This window comes from Peromyscus leucopus, chromosome 12 (genome assembly GCF_004664715.2).
Source record: "Peromyscus leucopus breed LL Stock chromosome 12, UCI_PerLeu_2.1, whole genome shotgun sequence".
Lineage (NCBI taxonomy): Eukaryota > Metazoa > Chordata > Mammalia > Rodentia > Cricetidae > Peromyscus > Peromyscus leucopus.
Genome location: NC_051073.1, coordinates 63,260,557 through 63,285,013, shown reverse-complemented (window position 1 = coordinate 63,285,013; position 24,457 = coordinate 63,260,557). Strand labels below are relative to the sequence as shown.

Sequence of the window (24,457 nt, the reverse complement as noted above, 5' to 3'; positions counted from 1 at the left end):
TTGGTGCCTTTCCTGGAACTCACTCTGTAGCCCAGGCTGGCCTTGAACTCACAGAGATCCATCCGCCTGCCTCTGCCTCCTGAGTGCTGGGATTAAAGACGTGCACCACCACCACCCGACTGGTGCTGTGGATTTAAAAATTATAATGTATTTCGGTAGTAGTACAGTTTGGACATGAGTAGGGTGTAAAGGGACCAGCAATTAGCAAATCCTAAATACTTGCTGGATTTTAGAGCAGATAAACCGGAGGCTGAGAAGTAGCACTTTAAAAGACGTTTCCAGGGGCCCTAAAGACTCCACCAGGAAGTCCTTTATCTGTAATCCTTTTGTGGTTTAGGACACACTATCATTATAGCTCTTTGTAAACTTATCTCAGGCTGGACAGTAAACTACAGATAGGAAGAAAAGGGTGTGAATGTTTACAGCCTTAACTGAACTTTTACTTGCTGTGCTTTGCAAAGATCCACTAACAGCAATAATGGCGATAAACAATCGAGTTAATCTACAGTCTTATCATTGGTTTCTATTTTTCCCTCCCGTCGGCTCAGTTTAGAAAGCGAACTTGCTTGGTGCAAGTGCTGCTTGTGAAGATCCTTAAAAAAAAAATATTTGCACTGTGCATTGCAGTATGTCCTTTTTCAAGCCTTTCTGAGGCTGCAAAACAGGTTTTCACGACGAGGTTGCAGCGGAGGCCAATGCCCACTTCCCCCGCCAGCAGGAACGTGTTGGAGGAGAGGCTAACGCTTCTGACCTTGTACCGCATGGCTGGCTGTCGGTCAAGGTTAAGGGGGTGGGGGAGGGCGACCCGCCAGCGACCGCGGCACCGCGGGGGAGGGGTGCGGTGGAGGGAGGACGAGCCAATCGCGGGCGCTCCCGGGACACCTGCCGCCCTTGGCGCCTTTTTCCTCTTGAACGCCGCGCACGCGCGCACCGCGCCTCCGGGGCCCCGGCGGGGAGCACCTCGGTAGGTGTACGTGCGGCAGGAAGTGACGCAGAGGCCGGCGTGCCGGCAGGGGGGCGGGGCCGGGCTATAAGCCTGGGTCCCGGAGGCTGCGGTCCCTGCAGAAGGCGTGCGGAGTGTGGGTGGCACCATCGCGGACTGCAGAGGCGCCTCCGAGTAAGTGACGGCGGCGCGCCTGGCAGTGTGGCGCGGACCCTCGTGCTCGCTGCGGGCGGGCGAGCGAGCGGGCGGGAGCGAGAGGTCAGGGCCGGCGAGCGAGCGAGCGAGCGGGCGGGCGGGGAGGCTGCGCCGACCTGCGGAGCCCGAGTGGCAGGTGCAGCGGGGTGGCTGGGTGGCCGGGGAGCCGCTGTCCCCGGGCGCCCTCCGGATCGGCGCCGCAGGCCGGCCCTAGGCCGCGGGTCCGAGGGTGGAAGGGCCACCACGCTGCGGCGCGGGCTTGTTCCGCCGGGAACACGTGGTGGCGGCGGCGGCTGCAGGAAGTCGCCCCAGGGAACGGCTGTCGGGGTACGTGGGTGACCTTGGGGCTCCTCGCAGGCGGGCAGTCCACAGCTGAAAAGGACAAAGCTGTCTGTCCTCTCTTCGGTTACCACTGCCCTGGGCATTGAGGGTGTTTCCAAGAAGCGCGCACGGGAACTGCGGCACCCCCCTGGGGCTTTCTTGCCAGGTTCTGCCTCTTGGCCCTGCGCGTGGAACCTCATTTTCCAGGGCAGACTAGATCTGCAACCTTGCAAGGATGTCGCTCGCAGCCCTCAAGCTGAGAGACCATAGGAATAAGACATCTTTGTAAGAGCCATTTAGAAATAGAAAGCCAGCGTGCTCACAGTGTTGGACAGCTCTAAAATAGTGGTTGAGGGTAAGAATTATATTTGCACACTCGTCGGTTAACACACTTTGCCCCGTGCTTGAAATGATCTTGCATTATTTATCCAGAGGACTGGACTGTTTAGTTTCTTTGCTTGCCTTTTTTTTTTTTTTTTTAAATATGAGGATTGAAATGGGAAATAGTCTGTCTTACAGAAATTCTCCACCCGATAACCTTTATGCTAAGGATTAAGTGCATTTGGAATGCTAGATGGCTAATGCAGTTGGCTCTGAACTGTGAAATATGACCTCTTTGACAAAGACATTTAAGCTGATTCAGGACTTTATCTCCAAAGAAAATGGAATTTAGCCTCTCTAAAGTACCTCTGTGGGTCCTCCTGAGGTTATGGTTTGTGCAGGATTATAATAAAACTTACTTTATACAGGAATCCGATATCAAATATTTTTTTAAAGAGTTTTATATATAGCATAACTTTAAGGGAATGCTGTCAAGGAATGGTGGGTTGAAGATAGCCGGTGTTGACTGTGGATAGAGAGAGATCAAGTCTGGCTAGCTCCACCCTAAGGCTAGGCGGTTATGCCTGGGCCAATGTGCTTATCTATAATGGAGCAAGGTTCTTGGCTAACCTTGAATTAAACAACAATAAAAAGTTACTTGCAAAGGAGCCTCTGGCCTTGTGGAACTGTTTGTATCTACAGATGAGTGCTATACAAAATAAACTTAAGTGACCTCAAGTGGTTCTGACCTTCGGCTGCTTTTCAGAAAGCTGTATGGGAATGGAAAAACTGCCAGCTCTATTTCCTCTTCTGATTTTTCATTTCAAGCCCATAAAGCCTCCCCCAGTGAGAGTCACACTATGAACTCCTGGGTAGCCTGGATCTCAGACCCACCTGCTCTTGCCTGGAGTGTTAGGATTAAAGGCATGTGCAGCCACACCCAGCAAAGTTAGGCTCTTAACAGGTGGGCATGGTGGTACACACCTTAGATCCCAGCATTTGGGGAAGGCAGAGGCAGATGGATCACTGAGTTTGAGGTCAGCTAGGGGTAAAGAATAAGAAGCTGTATAAAGACAAAAAGCTAAAACTCAGACCTTTCCATCTCTTGACAAGTCATTCTAAGTATATACACCTACAGAGTTTGACTAGTGTTTTATTACGCTTGTTTTTTAAATGTCAAAGAACAGAGGGAGCCGGGTGAAGTCGGGAACTGGGTGCTGTCTAATTTTGAAGGTAGTGGGCAGTGAGCTTACAAGGGACAGAAGATCTGGAACAGGTCCTCAGAGGAACTTCATGTGAGCTCAAGGGTTTTGAAAGTGATTTTTTTATCTAATGAGGTGTGCTTGTCAGAACAAATAAATGACTTTCAGGAAAAAAGGATTTAGAGTTACTACTCCCTTTGAATATGTGAAATAATATTTTGGTATCTCACTCTGCCTCTGTCCCCACCCACCATCTCTATTATAGAGTCCAGGTTTTGAAATGGCTCAAAGTAGATTTCAAGGTAATCGTTTGTGATTAGTCTGGCTAATATCTTTGCTTATCTGCCATCTTACAGTGCAAAAGTTAAGGTCATGGATCAAAACGTGAGACTATGCTTTTATTTTTAAATTTTACCATTAGAATTGAATAGTTTTCCTAATCTTAGGGAACAAAGGTAATAAATAGCTAATGTGAGAATAATCAAGATTAACTCTCTTGTCAAAGATTGTTGGTATTAGTGACAACTTGGGGTAATAAGCCAAATGAGAATTGTTTTGTTTTTAGGTGTGGCCCATTAACAGCTACCAGTTTTATAGTTGAAATGGTGTTTTAGCCATGCTTGGAGAATATAAATTCAGTGACTTAACTTGGAAGAAATTCAAAAGAGGTTCTTAGAAATAAGGCTATGTTGCTGGGCAGTGGTTTAATCCCACCACTCAGGAGGCAGAGGCAGGTGGATCTGAGTTCAAGGCCAGCCTAGTTTACAAAATGAGATCCTAAACAGCCAGGGCTGTTACCAGAGAAACACTGCCTCCAAAAAACAAACAAAAAAAATTAAAATTAAAAAATAAGCTGTGTTGTGGGTCCTCCTGAGGTTATTGTTTGTGCAAGATTATAATAAAACTTACTTTATACAGGAATCCGATATCAAATATGAGATTAAAATATGAGATTTTAAGTGAGTGACTTAAGTTTTGCACATAAAACTTAATGAATAACTGGGTTTATTTTACCTGAGGTCTGGCATTTTGTGGCTACTTTGGAACTACTCTGGTGTTGACAAATACCGAGTTTGGTAATGGGGTTAAAAGGAAATTTCCTAAACTTAACTTTTTTAAGACGTAGGTTCTCCTGTAAGTCATGGAGATAAACCTCTGCCTCCTAAATGCTGGGGTTAAATGCCTGCTCCACCACTTGCCCAGCTGTGACTTGGGTTTTTTGTTCTTAATTTTGGTTCTGTAGATTAAAATAGAAATAACATTTTTTTTGTGTTTGTGGGGGGGGTGTACTTGGATTATAATTAAACAAAACCAAATGTAGACATTAATACCACCAGCCAGTTTTCGTTCAGACTCAGAATTGCTCAGTCTTATTTATTTAGGGCACTTTTTAAATTAAACGCGTTATCACTTCAATGGTGAAATAGTGGAATTCTTACTGTGGATAAAGCATCCTTCCTTGGTTGGATCCTAAGTAAATCTAAATCAGCAAAGCTAAATGTCAACCTAAGACTAGACTAGTTTGGGAGACTAGAAGTAGTCTAGGAACTATTTCAGACAAGCATTAAAGTCTAAGCTGTTTTTTCCTAGAAAAGGATGATTAAAATTGTTCAGGGTGGGGCCTCTGGTTCTGGCTCTGGAAATTGGATGTTTCTGGTGCAGTGGTAGCGATAAACTCAGTGACAGAAGGAGCAAGAGATTGTGCTTCTGAGAACTGGTCTGATCACTTACACATGGCTTTGAGGAGTCAAGAATGCTGGGGAATAACTTAGAAGTTTTGGGTTTGTTTTTTTTTTTTGTTGTTGTTGTTGTTCCCACCCTCCCAAGACAGGGTTTTTCTTTAATAGCTCTGGCTGTTCTGGAATTCACTCTGTAGCCCAGGCTGGCCTCAGACTCACAGAGATCCACCTGCCTCTGCCTCCTGAGTGCTGGGATTAAAGGTGCACCACCACCACTAGTTTGTTTTTTTGTGTATGTGTGTTTTTTTGTTTGTTTTTGAATGCAGGGTCTTACTATGTAGCTCAGGCTGTGTTGAACTCACCATTCTCCCCATCCTTCCAAGGGCTGTGATTACAGCCTGTTTCCAGGGCTGACTGTTAGAGAATGACAGTCTTGACTTAATTCTCCTCTAGTTTCTGAGTTTTTTTTATTTTTTTCCCCCCAGGTGATAGTTTGTCTTTGAATTAGTCCCTTTGGATACCAAGTTTAAGTATTTATCTAGGCACAGTACACCCCTGCAGTCCACTTTGGAGGCAGAGAGGTAGCGTGATCATGAGTTCAAGGCCAGTTTGGGCAACTTACTTAGTAAAACTGTGCAAGAGTTGCCACGCCATACTTTTTTCTTTTGATTACTTAAACACACTTAATATCGATGGTAATCTAATTAATTTTTTCTACACTTTGGCTTTTTTGGTTTGGTTTTTCTGAGATAGGGGTTCTCTGTGTGGCCTTGGCTGATTGCTAGAATGCAGAATTGCCTCTGCCTTCCAGGTGCTGGGAGTAAAGTCATGTACATCACCAGGTTGATATCATGACTCTCAATTCTTAGATTCTTCAACTTTCTGTTTGTTTGTTTTGGGACAAGGTTTCTCTGTACAAAGTCCTGGCTGTCCTGGAACTCACTGAGATCCACCTGCCTCTGCCTCCCAAGTGCTGGGATTGAATGCGCCACCACTGCCCAGCAAAAATTTTTTTTCTCCAGCCCCAAATATACTTTATTTTTATTTTGTGTGCACATTAATCTGTGAGGGTATCAGGTCCTGTGGAACTGGAGTTATGGATAATTGTAAGCTGCCACGTGGGTGCTGGGAATTGAACCAGGGTCCTCTGAAAGAGCAGCCAATACTCCTAACCACAGAGCCATCTCTCCAGCCCAATTCTTCAATTTTTAATCTATGAACAATGATCTAGAACATTACCACACCCCCTGACTCTAATATTATCTATATTCAGATTTCTTAATTGTCCCAGGTCCCAGTCCTGTCCTTTGTGGTTTTCCCTCTGCTATCCAACTCAGTGCCACATGCAGTCCAGGGTTACACTGGGTTGTTTGTCAATGTCAAGGGCACACTGATATGGTTCATCCTTGTAATCTCAGTTCTGGGAAGCTGACAGAGTTAAAGGCCAGCTCGAACTCCATAGTGAGATTCTAGCTCAATAAACTCAACCCAAAGCTTTTCTCAAAAGCTAGAGGGATATTTAGGAGAAAGTTTGATGCATTGTAATTAACATAGCATAGTAATGGAAGGCCCTCACTAATCTGCAGTGATCTCTCTCTCTCTCTCTCTCTCTCTCTCTCTCTCTCTCTCTCATTAATTCTCTGTCCTAATATTAGGTGCTTCTTGTAGCAGCTTGGAATCATGGATCAAGCCAGATCAGCAATCTCTAACTTGGTAAGATTGATTGTCATCCATCTATAAAAATTTAGTAAAAGAACATGACTTCAACCAGTGTACAGAAAGTAGCACCCCAGGCATTATTTTACATCTTGAGGCATAACAGATCCCACAAAAGAAAGGCATATTCTTTTTGTGTTTTTGAGTCAGGGTCTTGCTGGGTATGTGTAGCCTTAGGCTGTCCTTGAACTCAATCTTTGTTTCCCAAGTGCTGAAAATAGAGGCAGGTATCACAACACCTACACACACACAAATATGTTTCATCTTAATTAAGATTCATTGTGAGAAATACTCTACAGGGTAGCTTTGGCTCTTTGGGGAGAGATTATGTAGCTGAGTAGAACTTAAAATGTGTGCTGATAGTTTCAGCTACACTGGAGGCCGAGTCGAGAGGATTGCTTGGCCTCTGAGTTCAGGGGCCAGTCTGAGTGACATGGTGAACCCCCCCCCCAACCTCTTTAAAAAATAATTTAAAAAGGTTATAGGAAACCTACAGAATAGAAAGGCTGTTAGCTAGCCTCTATCTGCCATTGACAGAATTGGGCACAAAGAAAAGTATTAGTTGGAAAGGGTAGCTTTTTTTCCCCCTATGAATGTATGTCATAGCATATTATGTACAGAATATATGACCAAACTCTTGTAATGTATTAATACTTTTGTATCACTTTCTTTCCTTTTCAAAAAAAAAAATACCAGTTTGGTGGAGAACCGTTGTCGTACACCCGGTTCAGCCTGGCCCGGCAAGTCGATGGAGATAACAGTCATGTGGAGATGAAATTGGCTGTAGATGAAGAAGAAAATGCTGACAATAACATGAAGGCCAATGTCAGAAAACCCAGGAAGTTTAATGGGAGACTCTGCTATGCGGCAATTGCAATAGTCATCTTCTTCTTGATTGGTAAGAATGTCTTTTAAGAAATTCAGAAGTATTTTTTTTTTTTGGTTTTTCGAGACAGGGTTTCTCTGTGTAGCTTTGCGCCTTTCCTGGAACTCACTTGGTAGCCCAGGCTGGCCTCTAACTCACAGAGATCCACCTGGCTCTGCCTCCCGAGTGCTGGGATTAAAGGCGTGCGCCACCACCGCCTGGCCAGAAGTATTTCTTATAATGAACTATTAGAAGTCTTATTTCAGGCCAGGAGATAGATGCTTTGTACATTTTTCAAGTGTTGAGGTGTAAGTTAGAAATGGAGTCTGAATTTATCTCTCAATCCTCTGCCTTTAGGATTTATGGTCGGCTACCTGGGCTATTGTAAACGTGGAGGACAGAAAGACTGCGTGAGACCGGAGGACGCGGAGACAGACAGTTCTCAAAGCTTCCAGCCAGAAGAAGAGGTTCCTCAGCCTTCGCGTTTGTTTTGGGCAGACCTCAAAAAAATGTTGTCAGAGAAACTGGACACTATAGAGTTCACCGACACTATCAAGTAAGCCTCACCTTGCCAAGTTCAGTTATCTCAACAGTTTATGGGAGCAGGACAGACTTGAAAAGAGTGTCCCCTGCCCTTGAGTGTAGGGAGCTTTGCTGACAGGGAATCAGAACTCATCTGGAAGGTCTCCTTGCCTTTCCTTCAGAATCATTTTGTCAGCTGTAGATTATTGTGGGCTGTCAGGTTTCTTTTTGTTCTAATGTTCCTTTTAAAGTCTCTGTAAATATAGGTTTTATGTGTATGAGTGTTGTCTGCCTGTATGTGTTTGCAGCACACTGCGCTTAGAGCCCACAAGCTCTAAGTGCTATAAACTACGGAGCCATCTCTCTAGCCCTCTTTCAAATTGTTCTTGATTTGTACTTGTATGTATGTGGGAGCAATACTATTAGAGTGCTTGACCTTGCTTGTTCTCTAGGTTAGGTCTCCTAGAACCTGTCTGTCATTCCCTAAAATACACCCGTTAGACTAGGGTTTTAAGGGAGTCTTCATGGTAATAGATTTTTGTTTTTAAAACAAGCTTGAAGGAATATGTTACTTAAGGCATTGGTATATTTTGTGTAACAACTTAATCCAGTAGTTTTGAGTCACAGTTCATTTATCTTGACTATGAAGGATGATGTTTTTAAAACAATTTGCTTGATCCCTTGAAAATGTTTATTTAAAATAGATGTTTTAATGCAGGCATTTTTTAGTTGACTGGTGTACGCCTTTATTTAGTCTCAGCACTTGGGAGGCAGAGGCAGGCTAATCTGAGTTCCAGGACAGCCACGGATACATAGAAACTCTCTTCCAAACTAAAGACATTTTCTTACAGACAGCTGAGCCAGAATACATATACCCCTCGGGAGGCTGGATCTCAAAAGATGAAAATCTTGCCTATTATATTGAAGATCAGTTCCACGACTTTAAACTCAGCAAAGTCTGGCGAGATGAACATTATGTGAAGATTCAGGTGAAAGGCAGGTATGTTGAAATATATAGTAGCTTATTTTATAGAGGTAACTGCTTTTTAGATTTGTAAAGTAGGTCAGACTTTCAAAATGAAAATCAAGGTTAAAATTTAGAGATCAGTTTTCTTATGCCAGTCAGTGCAGACTATTCTCTGTGTACTAACACTATTGAATTTTTTCTTCAATGATGGCTTTTAACTTTTATTATCTTGTAGCATTGCTCAAAACTCTGTGAGCCTAAATAAAAGTGGCACCTTGAACCTCTTGGAGAATCCTGAGGGTTATGTGGCATACAGTAAAGCTGCAGAAGTGACTGTAAGTAAAGATAACACATGTGACTCTTTTCCGATGTCTCTACTGAGGAAACTAGATAACCAGGCAAAATTAACTGATGAGGTTCTTTATTTTGGATTTCCATTACCATAGGATAAATTCCAAGGTCCTGGTTTTTTTTGTTTTGCAAGACCTTAAATCTGATGCTGTGACCCTTTAATAATAATAGTTCCTCATGTTGTGGTGACCCCGATCATAAAATTTTCATTGCTACTTCATAACTGTAACTATGCTGCCGTTATGAAGCATACTGTAAATGTGTTCCCAGTGGTCGTGGCTGCCCACAGGTTGAAAACCACTGCCCTAGCTCTTGGTCCTGTTGTATTGCTGTTATTCATGTGCACACATTCAAGCATGTTCCCACCTAAGGAAAGGCCTTTTTTATATCTTCCTATCATCACAAATGAAGGAAATGCCCCACAGACATGCCTGCAAGCGGGGCTTCCCCAGTCCAGGTCTCTCCCTCAGGTGACTGGCTTCTGTCAAGCTAAAAAATGGGAGAACACAGCATCCACCATACCTTTGTCCTGTATGTTTTTAGTTTGAGATTCAGATGTGGAAATATGTAATTAGTGCTTCCATGCCTGACCTATCTGTTTCTGTTTATCCTGGTATACTTACCCTAGATATAGCTGAAGCAATGTAAAGGCAGAATGAGATAGAGAAAAACAAGGCCAGAAATCTTGGATTTTTACTTTATTTTTGCTTTAGAATTATCAGTTGGGGATTTGATTTTTGTCACCCCACTCCCCACCCCACCCCCCGCCTTTTTCCTCTTAATTTCTTTCTTTTTTGAAATAGGGTTTCTCTGTGTAACTCTGGCTGTCCGGGAACTTACTCTGTAAACCAGGCTGGCCTTAAACTAAGAGATCTGCCTGCCTTTGCCTCCCAAGTGCTGGGGTTAAAGGCGTACACATCAACACCCACCCCCCATTTCCTTTCTTATGATTGGTCTGTCAGATTATAGTAGCTTTGATACAACATTCCTCATTAAACCTAATGTCTTTATCCTAGGGTAAACTGGTCCATGCTAATTTTGGCACTAAAAAAGACTTTGAAGATTTAAAATACGCTGTGAATGGATGTTTAGTGATTGTTAGAGCAGGGAAAATCACTTTTGCAGAAAAGGTAAGTACACTGGTCTTAATGTTACTTTTGTGGATTATTTTCCCCCTTCCATTTATTCCCTTCAAATCTACTTATATGCCTTTCTTTGCTCTATTCATGGCCTCTTTTGCATAATTTTTTTTTGGTGTGTGTGTGTGTGCACCTAAATATAGATACAACTTGCTCAGTCAGTATAATGATTCCTGTATGTATGTGTTTAGAGCTGACCATTTGGCATTGTATAATTAATTGGTGTGCTCTTCCCAGGTGAAGATTCCTTACTAATAGTTTGCTCTTTAGCATAAATTCCAGTATGTTATTTTCATTTTGTGTGAACAGATTTTCATGTCCTGCATTTCTCTGTTTTAGGTTGCAAATGCCCAAAGCTTTAATGCAATTGGTGTTTTGATATACATGGACAGGACTAAATTCCCCATTGTTAAGGCAGACGTTCCACTCTTTGGACATGTGAGTTATTTCTGGAGTCAATGTTCTCTGGATGTTCCTGCATTGCATCTACTGTGCTGCTTTTCTCAGATCCTCTCAGGAGATTTATGGCAGGAAGAAGATAATTGCTGAATGCTTTATTAATAGTACCTTAAATTGAAATCTGTCTGGATGCAGTATTTTTTTTTTTAAGCTACATTTTATAGAAATCCTTAGACTTAGGCTTTAGGTTGCTAAATAGTTTGAGCTATAGCCTACACAAACACACACACACACACACACACACACACACACACGGGCAACTTCTTGAGTTGTGGATGGAACTAATTATTCTGTGTTCACTAGGCTCATCTAGGAACTGGAGACCCGTACACACCTGGCTTTCCATCTTTCAATCACACTCAGTTTCCTCCATCTCAGTCATCAGGATTGCCTACTATACCTGTTCAGACAATCTCCAGAGAGACTGCCGAAAAACTATTTCAGTAAGTGTCTGAAAGCTCTAATCTGCTAAGGTTGTAAGTGTGCAAGAATGCTAATAGCCTAAGTTGATTAAATAAACATAAACAGTTGTCTGTTCACATTTGGAAATTTGGGGATAGTTATCTGCTAACTTGAGTTTTTTTCCTCGGTAAAGTGATTTTGATAAGAGACTTGAAAACTCAGTTGACCCAGTGAGCAATTCATGAGGTCTGTTTGCTTAAGTACTTCCTGTTTAGTTCCTGTAGAAAATATGTTGGGGCTGGGTAGTGGTGGCACACACCTTTAGTCCCAGCACTCTGGAGGCAGAGCCAGGCAGATCTCTGTGAGTTCCAGGCCAGCCTGGTTCCAAGGACAGGCTCTAAAGCTACACAGAGAAACCCTGTCTCAAAAGAAAAAGAAAATATGTTGGGATTCATTTTGACCTGACATCTAAACCCATGTGGTAACCATTAGTTCTCAGTTTTCATTTAGCAACACAGAGTTATTCTAGTGACAGTCTGCTGAGTATGGTAATGCTTTTTCTGGTTGTTCTACCTCTTCTAAAAAAAAAATAGGACCTGAGCTATGCATGGTGGTGCACACCTTTAATTCCAGCACTCTGGATGTCAGGATGCAGAAGCAAGTGCATCCATCCCTGAGGTCAGGGCCAGCCAAATCAATAGAGCAAATTCCAGGCCAACCAGGGCTTCGGAGTGAGTGAGTGAGTGAGTGAGTGAGTGAGTGAGTGAGTGAGTGAGTGATCCTTTCTCCAAAAAAGTATATCATTATACTTCTTTGACTTCATACTTATCTAATTTATATCCAGTTTCAAGCTCTTGCTCATTGTGTAACATGGAACAAGTTATTCTAACCCCTCTGATCTTGTTTTCAGTTTACTTAAAAAAATATATTAATGAATGAGGGGCCCACAAATAAGGAGCCACTTATTTGTTATGTAGTGAGGGCTCAGTGAAGCACTAGATGCTTCAGACATGTTGGAACAGCCAGTACTGAATGACATGAGTTGGCTAGATGAAGATACTTAAAATCAACATAGGAATGTTTTTGTTTTTGTTTGTTTTTTCAAGATGGTTTCTCTGTATAACAGTCTTAGCTGTCCTGGATCTTACTCTGTAGACCAGGCTGGCCTCAAACTCACTGAGATCCACCTACCTCTGCCCTCCTGAGTGCTGGGATTAAAGGGTTGGGAAACATGAAAATGTACTAACAGATTCCTATGAGACTTTCCTTATAGATCCATCTTTTTTTTAACGTATTTTAAATGCAGACTAACTATTGATGCTGGAGAGCTTCTCTCCAGGTCCCACCAAGCCCCGCAGTCTCACAATCCACGTATAAAATAATCACTCAGACGCTTATATTACTTATAAACTGTATGGCCGTGGCAGGCTTCTTGCTAACTGTTCTTATATCTTAAATTAACCCATTTCTATAAATCTACACCTTGTCACGTGGCTCTTGGCTTACCGGTGTCTTCACATGCTGCTTGTCCTGGCGGTGGCTGGCATTGTCTCCCCCTTCTTCCTGTTCCCCCAATTCTCCTTTCTCCTTGTCCCACCTATACTTCCTGCCTGGTCACTGGCCAATCAGTGTATTATTTATATAGAGCGATATCCACAGCAAACTATAGCTTTTAATGTAGAACATTTCTGGACAGGTAACAGATTTTGTAAAACAGAGAAAGAAAGGCTAGCTCAGAATGCTAATGCTTTTTTTTCTGTTTCTAGGCACATGGAAGGAAACTGTCCTTCTAATTGGAACATAGATTCTTCATGTAGGCTGGAATTGACACAGAACAAAAATGTGAAGCTCGCTGTGAACAATGCGCTGAAAGAAACGAGAATACTTAACATCTTTGGAGTTATTAAAGGTTTTGAGGAACCAGGTACAGACTCTGCCTTGTACTTTCCATTCTGGTCTGCTTACTCTAGGGGTGTCTTAGAGGAGGGAGCAGGGATGGGATGCTGGCCTGGCTGGGGTTTGTGAGGTGCTAAATCTTGTTTGCCCTAAAGGGAAGTTTGTGTATTTGTGTACATACACACATAGATGGCCATGTATGCATATGTGTAGGCCAGAGTTAAGCATCAGGTATCTTCGTCTAGTCATTTAAAATGGCTGTTAAAGTTCATGTGTGTGTGGATGCATGGGTGCCACAGCAGTGGAAGTCAGTGGAAAAACTGCAGGAGTTGTGTCAATGTGGGTCCTGGGGATGAATGCTTGGGGATCAAACTCAGGCTTGGCAGCAAACACTTAATCTACTGAGCTGTCTCCCTCACTAAAGTTAATTATTTAGATTAAATGTATTAGAAGATAACAAGGCCTTGCGATATCAGCTTGTTGAAACTAACCATTATAGATAGAAGCTCTGCTTCATAAGTAAGCAGTTTTTTCTTTTTTTATGAGTGGTTTTCTTAAGGGATCATATATACCATATATATATGTGTTAGGAGCTATAGTCTGAAACTATCTAGTTTTGTCCATGTAGCATAAAAACAGCATAACTAGTATTAATAGATTAGTGAACAGGGTACAGTCCCTGGGATTACATTAACCTACATTAAACACAGCCACAGTTCCTGAATAAGGGCAGTCCTTGGATCTCAGTTGATAGGAAATTGCTGATGTGGTTAAAGAGCAGTAGCATGAATGGGAGGGAGTCATTGTCCTGTGAGTTTTAACCCCTGGCATCCTAAGTCATCTGAAGTTAGGCTTTATCCTTCATACCTGACATGCTTATTGTAGATTTCATTAATAGAATCATTTTGAAATTAAACAAAAACCAAAAAAAGCTGGACATGGTAGCACACCTATAATCCCAGTGTTAGGAAGTTGAGGTTAGAGAATCCTAAATTGGTGTGATAGTGTGTTGTCTTTTTTCTTTTTATAGACCGTTACATTGTAGTAGGAGCCCAGAGAGATGCCTGGGGTCCTGGTGCTGCCAAGTCCAGTGTGGGAACAGGTCTTCTGCTGAGACTTGCTCAAGTATTCTCAGATATGGTCTCAAGAGGTACAGTAGAAAAGCTCTATGTAACTCTATCAGTTACATTCTACATTGCTGAATTTAACCTGTAATGTTTTCTCCATTAAGTGTCATCATTGAACTAGTGATCATCTAATTCTTTGAAAAAACACTGAGAAGTAGTATTTAGTATTATACTAAGCCATAATTCTTAGCCCAATGTGTATTGAAAGATAAACCAAACTAACATGGGTCTTGAGTTTACTTGAAAATAACCTCATATCTTTATATAATGTGCTAAGGTTAACAACTTGATAATTCTACTTCCAAGACATTCTCTCATGTACCTTGCGACACATGCATGCAAACCGAATATCTTACATTTCTTAATTGAGGTCTAAAGTGGTGCTTTTATACAGAATATGTTAATGTAGAAAATAGAAACAGGGCAGTTGGTGGCCTGTGGGAACATGTACTGCCTAAAGGATTTGTCACAAAGTTCATACTCTGGAGACTTCCTAAAACTTACTTATGCCTGTTGTGGCATTGAAGTCACATCTCCTTGAGCCTAAATAAAGCAGGGATGTTGCTTGTGAATTTAAAGTGAGCCCGGACAAGGTAGATTGTCTCAGAATAAGGTAAATCGTATTTTAAGTAACTCGCTTCTAGGCAGATTGTACTCAAAGAGTACTCAATACAGCAACTCAACAGCTTTCAGGGAGTAACCACCAATACGGTGCGCCCTGCCATGTACTCTGTTACATACATACGTACAGACGCTGTCCTACACTGACTCACAGGATTTTGTCCTTACTGGGTTTTGAATCTTGACTTGATCTTCAGGCATCCACCCGCCTGTAACCCCCCCTGAGGTGATTTTCTTCTCCTTCCAGGGGGGTTTAAGCCCAGCAGAAGCATAATCTTTGCCAGCTGGAGTGCAGGAGACTTTGGAGCTGTGGGCGCCACCGAGTGGCTCGAGGTACGCCATACTCTGTGTCCAGAGTGAGTCTAAGCTGTCCTCCAGAGAGAGCTACCTAGGTCTCTGTAGATTTGAAAGTAGATCCTTGGGCTGGGAGATGGCTCAGAGGCTAAGAGCACTGACTGCTCTACCAGAGATCCCAAGTTCAATTCCCAGCAACCATATGGTGGCTCACAACCATCTGTAATGAGATCTGGCGCCCTCTTCTGTATACATAATAATTAAATCTAAAAAAAAAAAAAAAAGGAAAGTAGATCAGTACCTATCTGTGAAAGGTTGATGCTTCTTAATGTATACATTAATTAGGTACAAGTATGTAATACTGTCTCCTCTCTTCTAGGGATACCTTTCGTCTCTACATTTGAAAGCTTTCACTTACATTAATCTGGATAAAGTTGTCCTTGGTAAGTGTCCCTTCCAAGGGAACAGCAGACTGTAAAGCAGCACTTGGTTTGTGTTTGCAGTGTACATTGGCCATAGCCAGGTCTAAACAATCCATCAAACTATAGAATCTGCATAAATAAATGCCTTTTCTAGATCATATATCCAACATGATTCTCAGATCAATAGTATCACCACTGAAGGAATACACATTTTAAGGCTGACTACCTTTGATCTTTTTTCGAGACAGGGTTTCTCTGTGTACCTTTGGCTGTACTGGAACTCACTCTGTAGACCAGGCTGACCTCGAACTCACAGAGATCCGCCTGCCTCAGCCTCCCTAGTGCTGGGATTAAAGCCGTGCGCCACCACTGCCCGGCAGCATACTTGTAGAATTATTGATGAAAATTTGCTTGTCTAGAAAGGGGAAAATGTTAAAAAAGTAATTTCTTTACAGGTACTAGCAACTTCAAGGTTTCTGCCAGCCCTCTGTTATATACCCTTATTGGGAAGACAATGCAGGATGTGAGTATACTAGTTATACAATTGTATGACTTTTTGTCAAAACAAAACAGTGTTATCAGTAATCAGTGATAGGAATTGAAAGTAAATTCTGTAGCAGTATTACTCATGTGCCTGGCTTACCGAACCTCAGTCTGCTGAACTGTGAGATGGAGTATCTGAAAGATTCTCAGAATACATCATCTTTAGGATTATTGTCCTCAGGCCTGACCTGTTTTAGGCCCTCACAGGAGATTATAAGTAGACTGCTAAGGAAGGTTCAGAAGGACTTAAAAAGGGTAATCATAATCACAGTTTTGAATGAGGGAAGAATACGCTGTAGAGAATATTTACAGAGAATATTGAATCTCTTCAATTACGTTGAAGAGAATGCCCGGGGTGATTAAAGATGGAGGGAAAGAACTAGATACTGATCTTGCTCCCGTGAGACTCTACAGGTCACTTTCAGGTCTCCAACAAGATAGTAGTACACTTGCTGGTTAGTCTGGCAGTCTCAGATGTGCGACAAAGAAGTGAGCAGAAAGAAGACGGGCCTATTTATGCAGGTTAGAGGGGGTTAAAGTGATGCATCTGCCGCATATAAGATGCAGTTAAAGGACTATCACAGGAAGAAAGCAGAAAGGCCGGCATTCGGGAGACTCAGCCTTTCCTAAGGGACTGGTGTGGACAGCGTGGGTAACTGAGATTTTAAGTATTTGTAGACAAAAGAATGTTAGTGGCGAGCCTGAATTAAGTACAGAAAAACTAGGTCTTAATGAGCTATTTCTCATTCTACAGGTAAAGCATCCTATTAATGGGAAATCTCTCTATCAAGACAGCAATTGGATTAACAAAGTGTAAGTGGAAGTGAATGAACATTGCCCTTAGCCTAGCTAGCTCCGCCACAGCGACCTGGTTATCAGGGAAGGGGTGTTACCTGGTGGGCTCCTGTTCAGAATTCTTGCTAAAGATTGCTCTTGTTCTCCTTGCAGTGAGCAGCTCTCCCTGGACAATGCTGCTTTCCCTTTTCTGGCATATTCTGGAATCCCAGCAGTTTCTTTTTGTTTTTGTGAGGTAAGAAGTCAGTGTTTTCATTAGATCTTATAATAACTTTGAAACCAAATTTCTCAGTTATTATTCAACTTGTAATTATTTTCTTTATAATATTCCTTATTAGTTATAATTGACTTGCCATTAGCTTAGTTTTTGCTTAAATGTCAGTAATTTTAGTAATAGAACTTAGTTTCTTTTAGTGCACAGATATGTTTCCATTAAAGATCTGTTGAACAACACTCTTAGATACCTATTGAATGTATTCTAGGTGTTGAGAATTTTTTTTTTTTTTTGCCATACATATTTGTCATACAGAGCATATATCATACACACAAGACATTCGTATGCCCCACCTCTCTACTGACCCATGATATTTTTGTTGTTTTTCGAGACAGGGTTTCTCTGTGTAGCTTTGGAGCCTGTCCTGGAACTAACTCTGTAGCCCAGGGTGGCCTCGAACTCAGAGATCTGCCTGCCTCTGCCTCCCCAGTGCTGGGATTAAAGGCATGTGCCACCACCGAAATGTTCTTTTATATATATATATATAATTTTAATTATTTATTTATTATGTATACAGTATTCTGCCTGCATGTGTCCCTGCAGGCCAGAAGAGGGCGCCAGATCTCATTACAAGTGGTTGTGAGCCACCATGTGGTTGCTGGGAATTGAACTCAGGACCTCTGGAAGAGCAGTCAGTGCTCTTAACCACTAAGCCATCTCTCCAGCCCCAGAAATGTTCTTTTAAGCAACAACCAAACAAAGCATAAGTTAACTGTGAGACAATGTTGAACTGACCCCGTTGTCACGGGAGCCACTGAGAAGGCACTGACGGCCCAGCCAAGGCAACAGAAGGGAGGGTTTTGTCCTGCTGTGCAAGAGTCAGAAATGGCCGTGTAGCAGAGTTGGATGAGGATGAGGAGATCCCGGCATCTGGGGAGCCAGAGTGGAAATTGTCCATTATTGATCCATAGAGGCTAGGACCTAAGTGGACTTACATCACTTTGGAAAGTCTAGGGAATAATGAAACACCTGGATTTGGAGGTTGACATTGCTGGATTTGTTTTAAGAATTGTGTTTGTGGGCATATGTTTGGCCTGGTGTATGTGTGTGTGTGTGTGTAGGTCAGAAGAAAACAGTTCTTTTTACAATGTGGGTTCTGGGAATAGAAGCTGAGTCTCCATGCTCTGTTGCCTTGATGGTAAACCCAGAAGGTAAGGCCTCTGCTCTCGGCTCTCTCTGCTCTCAGCTCTCCCTCGTACAATAAATAAACAGCCTTTCTTTGTCTTCTAGGATGAGGACTATCCTTATTTGGGCACTACTTTGGATACCTATGATCAATTGATTATCAAAGTTCCTCAGCTGAACAAAATGGTTCGTGCAGCAGCTGAAGTGGCTGGTCAGTTCATTATTAAACTTACCCATGAAATTGAACTGAACCTGGACTATGAAATGTATAACAACAAAATACTGGCATTTGTGAAGGATCTGAACCAGTTCAGAGCAGACATCAAGGTAAGCCCCGAATTTCTAGTGTCCTTATTCTCCTTGCTGCTTCCATCAGCTCCTGGGAACCACTGTCCTTCTCATCTACCAAATCAACCGTGTGTGGTTAGTTTCTGCGGCGGAATCTTGCTGTAGCCCAGGCTGGCCTTGAACTTGGATCCGTCCTCTGTCTCAACCTTCAAACGTTGGGATTACAGCTGTGTACCACCAGTTCCAGCAACCTTTTGCTTTCCCTTAGCATAGAAATTATGAAAGATTGGCCATTAGCTTACTTAGGCTTGTCCCAAACTAGCTCTTAGAAACTTAATTTAACTTATTAATCTATGTTGTGCCACGGGGCTTTTTTTTAACCTCTCCTGTACCACACGTCCAACTTGGTACTGCACCTTACTCACATCTCACCTAGATCCATCCTGTCTGACTTCCCCTCTCTGCCCAGAAGTCCTGCCTAGCTATTGACCATTCAGCTTTTTATTAAGCCAGTCTTTAGAGTATAAAAAGATTATCCTAGACCGTCGGGGAGGCGCATGCCTTTAATTCCAGCATTAGGGAGGCAGAGGCAGAGGCAGGCGGATCTTTTTAAGTTCAAGGCCAGCCTGGTCTACAGAGTGAGTTCTAGGACAGCTAGGGATACACAGAGAAACCTACAGATTATCATCCTACACCAGTAGATACCATTGCAATACTTGGCCAGATTTGTCTAGAAAACAGTTTCTTTGTGTAGCCTTGGCTGTCGTGGAGCTCACTGTAGACCAGGCTGGCCTCAAGATCCGCCTGCTTCTGCCTCTGCCAGAACTAGGAGCCAATCTTCTAAACCCCTTAAACAGTGACTGGATCTTTCTTGAAACAAACTTCAGAAAATGGAACTTAGAAAAAGATTTTCAAGTGCATATCAAAGTGTTGGACGTTTTCCCCATGGGGAATTAAACTGGAAATCATTTATGCTTCTTTTCTTTTTCTTTCCTTTTTTTTTCTATTATATATACAGTGATTGCATGTATCCCTGCAGGCCAGAAGAGGGAGCCAGATCTCATTACAGATGGTTGTGAGCCACCATGTGGTTGCTGGGAACTGAACTCAGGACCTGGAAGAGTAGCCAGTGCTCTCAACCCCTCAGCCATCTCTCCAGCCTGCTTTTCTTAATTATTAGGTTCTATATGAGGCTAAGAATAGACAATTGAATTACCTTGTCTGGCTCAAAGATGAATTTATTACTATGGTTTATACAGCCTCTGATACAAGGGGCTTAAAAATGTAGCTTTTTGGGTCTTGAATTTACATGTAAGTCCTTCTTTTAGAATTAGTAATTGTCAAATCTAAAGTCGGAAGTTATATACAGTAACATCTTTAGAAACACAATTTCTACAGTGGGTGGGGTGGCTCGTGTCTAATTCCAGCACTTAGAAGCTGAGGTAGGAGGATAGCCTGGAGTTCTAGGCCAGCCTGGGCAACCAAAGTGAGTGCCGGTTAACCCTGACCTGTAGAGTATGTGACCCCTACCTTAAAAGAATCATAGCATCTAATGAACAACTGAACCTGTTTTTGACAGGCCATGGGTCTGAGTCTACAGTGGCTGTATTCTGCTCGTGGAGACTTCTTCCGTGCTACATCTAGACTAACGACTGATTTCCACAATGCTGAGAAAACAAACAGATTTGTCATGAGGGAAATCAATGACCGTATTATGAAAGTGAGTATTCTCTTAGGAAAGAAGGAACTAAAATATGTAGTTGTGGGTAGCAGTAGCGGCCTTTGCTGCTTTAGAATTGAACACAGATTTTAATTTGTATCATGAGCTCAAAGTAATATATAACCTAGAAATAGCAAGAGACATTTAATCTTGTGCTTTATGCTTTAATAAACATTTAAGGTTTATTTATTATGTATAGTGTTCTACCTGCATGTACGCCTGTAGTTCAGGAGAAGGCGCCAGATCTCATTAAAGATGGTTGTGAGCCACCATGTGGTTGCTGGAAATTGAACTCAGGATCTCTGGAAGAGCAGCCAGTGCTCTTAGACTCTAACCACTGAGCCATCTTTCCAATCCATCCCTAGCAATTTTTCAGAAGAAATCTTTAATGAGTTTTGGCCATAATCAGAAGAAACTGGATGTATTACAAGACTGATGTTAGTTAGGCTGGGTGTAGTAGTGTACGGTTTTAATCTTAGCACTGAAGCAAGTAGATCTGATTTGGAGATATACATAGCAATCAACTATACCTATAATAACGTGAGACATTGTCTCAAACAACCAACCATACCAAAACCAAAGAGACAACTCAGCAGGTAAGAGCAGTTCCTGTGCAAGCTTAGTTACCTAAGTTAGATCCCAGGATTTTTAAAGGTGACAGAGGACCAATCCGACTGTGTGGCTCTAACTGTCTTGGAACTCACTCTGTAGACCACACAGGCCTAAACTCAGAGATCCACCTGCCTCTTCCTCCCAAGGCAAGCAGTTGGTGCACTCTGCCTGGGTACATAAATTTTTAAATTAAAAAATCTCCATACCCTTGTTAGTAATGGAATTGAAACTTAGTCTGGACTTAGGTGATAGTAATGTAACTTATCTCCCATAGTCTCATTAGAGGGAGTTTGACAATTTAAAGGAGAATGAGTAGTCACAAGTCACAGCACTGTGTAAGCTGTTTTGTCCTTGTCTTGTAGGTGGAATATCATTTCCTGTCTCCCTACGTCTCTCCAAGAGAGTTTCCTTTCCGACACATCTTCTTTGGCTCTGGCTCTCACACTCTCCCAGCTTTAGTGGAGAACCTGAAGTTGCGTCAGAGAAATATTAGTGCTTTTGATGAAACACTCTTCAGAAACCAGTTGGCCCTAGCTACTTGGACTATTCAGGGAGTCGCAAATGCCCTCTCTGGTGACATTTGGGATATCGACAATGAGTTTTAAATGTAATATAAAAGAGCAGGGTAGTCTGTTTCTAGACTTGTACTGGTTGTGCTAAATTTTCATTAGAGCTCAAATCTAATGTTAGAATTCTACCCAATCTTGATACTAAATGTCTTTAGGCAGCAGCTTTTAGTGCAGGGTTGGACCTACACTTCAAGTTCCAGTGGATAACACTTTCCATTTATGATAGCGTCTCAGATTATCTTTAGAATTTTGAGTCCTTTGTAATAACTTCCTCTTTGCATTGTGGTCATGAAAATGTCGGAACCAGTTGTAAGAACATTGCTCTAGTCCTGAGGGCATTAGCTAGTATTTTTTGAGGTCTGAGGAAGAGGGATGCTGAGGGTCAACGGGGTATCTGGGTGTGATCCCCATCTTCATCTGATTCTCACTGGGATTCTCCAGGTGAGCTGTGTGCCCTTAAGGATTATCTGGTTTCCATTTCCTAAATTAGACAGTTACTTTCAGAAGAGATGGGTATGTCTGCCAGGGGGTTGACAGGTCCTTCTGCTGATGAGAGTTTGTCTGCTTACTGCAGGAATAGGCCTTACTGGTTAACCTTACATTATTTGTGATGAGGAAACCAGAAGCCAAAGACTTCACATTTTCTCTCCTGGCATCTGCCCAGTAGTGTTTAGTTCTTTGTTTTGTTTTGTTTTTTCCTGACATTTTCTGAAAAAGAACAAGTTTTAGACTCAGTTTGTCAGACTTTAAAGAACACACTGCCAATTTTTGGCCAAAGTGTTAAGTCTTTGGGAGAAGCTTTCTATCATTTTGGCACTGAGATATTTATTGTTTATTTATCAGTGACAGAGTTCACTATAAATAGTGTTTTTTTTATAGAAGATAATTATCGGAAGCAGTGCCTTCCATAATTATGACAGTTATACTGTCGTTTTCTTTTAATAAAGCAGCATCTGCTAATAAGACCCAACAGATACTGGAAGTTTTGCACTTATGGTCAGCACTTGCCGATTTAGGAGAAAGTCACAAGCCAATGGGTTATTAGACAAGAACTAGAAGAGAATTGGATGTAACGAGGGATTCCTAATCCAGTCAGACTTTTAACTGTCCAGGAAAAAAAAGATAGTTCTCCTAGGTGCAGTGAGTTGTGGCCAAGTTAAAGATAAATGCCATTTGAAGGCTGTGGTAGTACTTACATATGCAGAATTTTACAGCTCAGTTTATTCAAGATGTAACTCAAACTCAATTTTGCAAAATTTCCAGTACCTTTGTCACAAACTTAACTCACATTATCGGGAGCAGTGTCTTCCATAATGTATAAAGAACAAGGTAGTTTTTGCCTACCACAGTGTCTATATCGGAGACAGTGATCTCCATATGTTACACTAAGGGTGTACATAATTATCGGGAACAGTGTTTCCCATAATTTTCTTCATGCAATGACATCTTCAAAGCTTGAAGATCGTTAGTATCTAACATGAATTCCCAACTTCTCGTAACTCCTTAGCTTTAGTTGCAGAAACGTCATTAAGCATTTGGTGGGTATATTCAACTGCTGGACAACAAAATCATTATTTCCAAGATCCTTTTTTCCCCCAATTTAATGTGGGTGTTTTGTTATCTCTGGTTTCTCAAGATTTTCTGTTTATGAAATAGAAGCATACATTTGTAATGTATGTTGGTGATAAATGAGTTGAACTATCTCCCTTTATCTGCATGTTATTTCCTAAATGTAGTTCAAGCAGGTTTGAATCCATTGTTGGCTTAAAGTAAGAGGATTTTGGAAGGTAGGGAGTAGGAAATAAAGGGTGTTGGGAAACAAAGCTTGCAAAAGGATCTTGATGTACTGCTCATCACTATGGTAGCTATAGATGTTTATATGAACAAGATTGAAGATCACGTTAGCAAGGACTAGTTAGCCGTCTGCACCTAATCAGTTTTGTCATGGGGCAGTTCAAAGCTGCCACATAAGACTCACTAGGTAGGGTCTCAAGGTTCTCGGCACCACTCACCCAAGTTACACGACCAGGCTATTTTACAGCCTCACTGAGTTAACCTCCTTCATCTTCAGTGTTTCTCTGTGCCAATATTTGAGTATCATCATACATAACCTTATTGGTATTTCAAGGCACATGAATAAAGGGCATGGGTTTTGCCATAAGTCTCATTAATAAAAACAGCCTTTACCATGATAAGGGCTGTTTTCTAATCAAAGCAGTAAGTTGGTAAGAGGTTTAATATTCTTGGGTAAAATGTGTGTCTGATGAGTAATAACCTGTTAGTCATCAGATTATTTCTGGTTAAAATGTAGAATTTGAAAAGAATAGAGTGAGCTCTTGTCATGATTCACGGCTTTAGTGTTTGCATGACCTTTACTGTGGTAGCTTTTGAATGTCCTTTGACGTTGGGACTTGCCAACCTACGCTCAACTGTCTATAGACATGCCCTTAGAAGTGGATAAGCCGGTATGTAACAATGTGGAGATTCCTTACCTGACTTAATAAAATGCTTGGATCTACTGAATTGCCAGACTCTTCATTCATAGCGAAGCTGGGCATAGATTCCCATGGACCCCTAACATCTTTGTCCCCCGTCAGCCTCCCACCAGAGTGGGTAGTTACGCAGAGAACAGCATCATTACCAGGCAAAGACATTTATAATATCAGTAGACATTCTGACTTAGCTACTTGTCTTTAGTGTATTTAGGTAGATCCCAAAGCAACACAAATTGGTCTGAAAGTTGGAGGCTGGAGAGATGGCTCAGGTTAAGAGCACTGACTGCTCATGTGGAGGACCCAGGTTCTGTTACCAGTACCTATTTGGTTTACAAGTACCTGTAACTCCAGCCCTAGAGGATCTGTTGCCCTCTTCTGGCCTCCACAGATACTGAGTGCATGCGGTCCATAGGCATATAAGCAGGCAACATACTCATACATAAAACAGAAATAGGTATTCTAAAAGTCCATTCCATTAATAGCCGGTCTAGTTCCCAAAGTGTTAAAATTTTTGCCACATTATTGCTCTGTCAGTTGTTGCACTCTATCATAACAGGAAAGGGAGGCATGGTAGGAGTGGGAGGTGTCCCGTCA

General features: G+C 42.0%; 1 protein-coding gene across 1 annotated transcript; it reads left to right on the top strand.

The window, feature by feature from the left end:
- The first annotated feature begins 1,007 nt into the window (after positions 1-1,007).
- Positions 1,008-23,891, top strand: Tfrc (transferrin receptor). Its single transcript, XM_028860056.2, is given in 20 exon segments — positions 1,008-1,117; positions 6,317-6,374; positions 7,074-7,275; positions 7,600-7,798; positions 8,616-8,656; positions 8,659-8,764; positions 8,967-9,066; positions 10,099-10,212; positions 10,561-10,659; positions 10,984-11,123; positions 12,849-13,006; positions 14,009-14,128; positions 14,974-15,059; positions 15,400-15,463; positions 15,898-15,965; positions 16,740-16,798; positions 16,934-17,015; positions 18,285-18,506; positions 20,047-20,187; positions 21,162-23,891. Coding segments are annotated over 19 exon segments (2,277 nt in total). The 5' UTR covers positions 1,008-1,117; positions 6,317-6,341; the 3' UTR covers positions 21,405-23,891.
- The last annotated feature ends 566 nt before the right edge of the window (positions 23,892-24,457 follow it).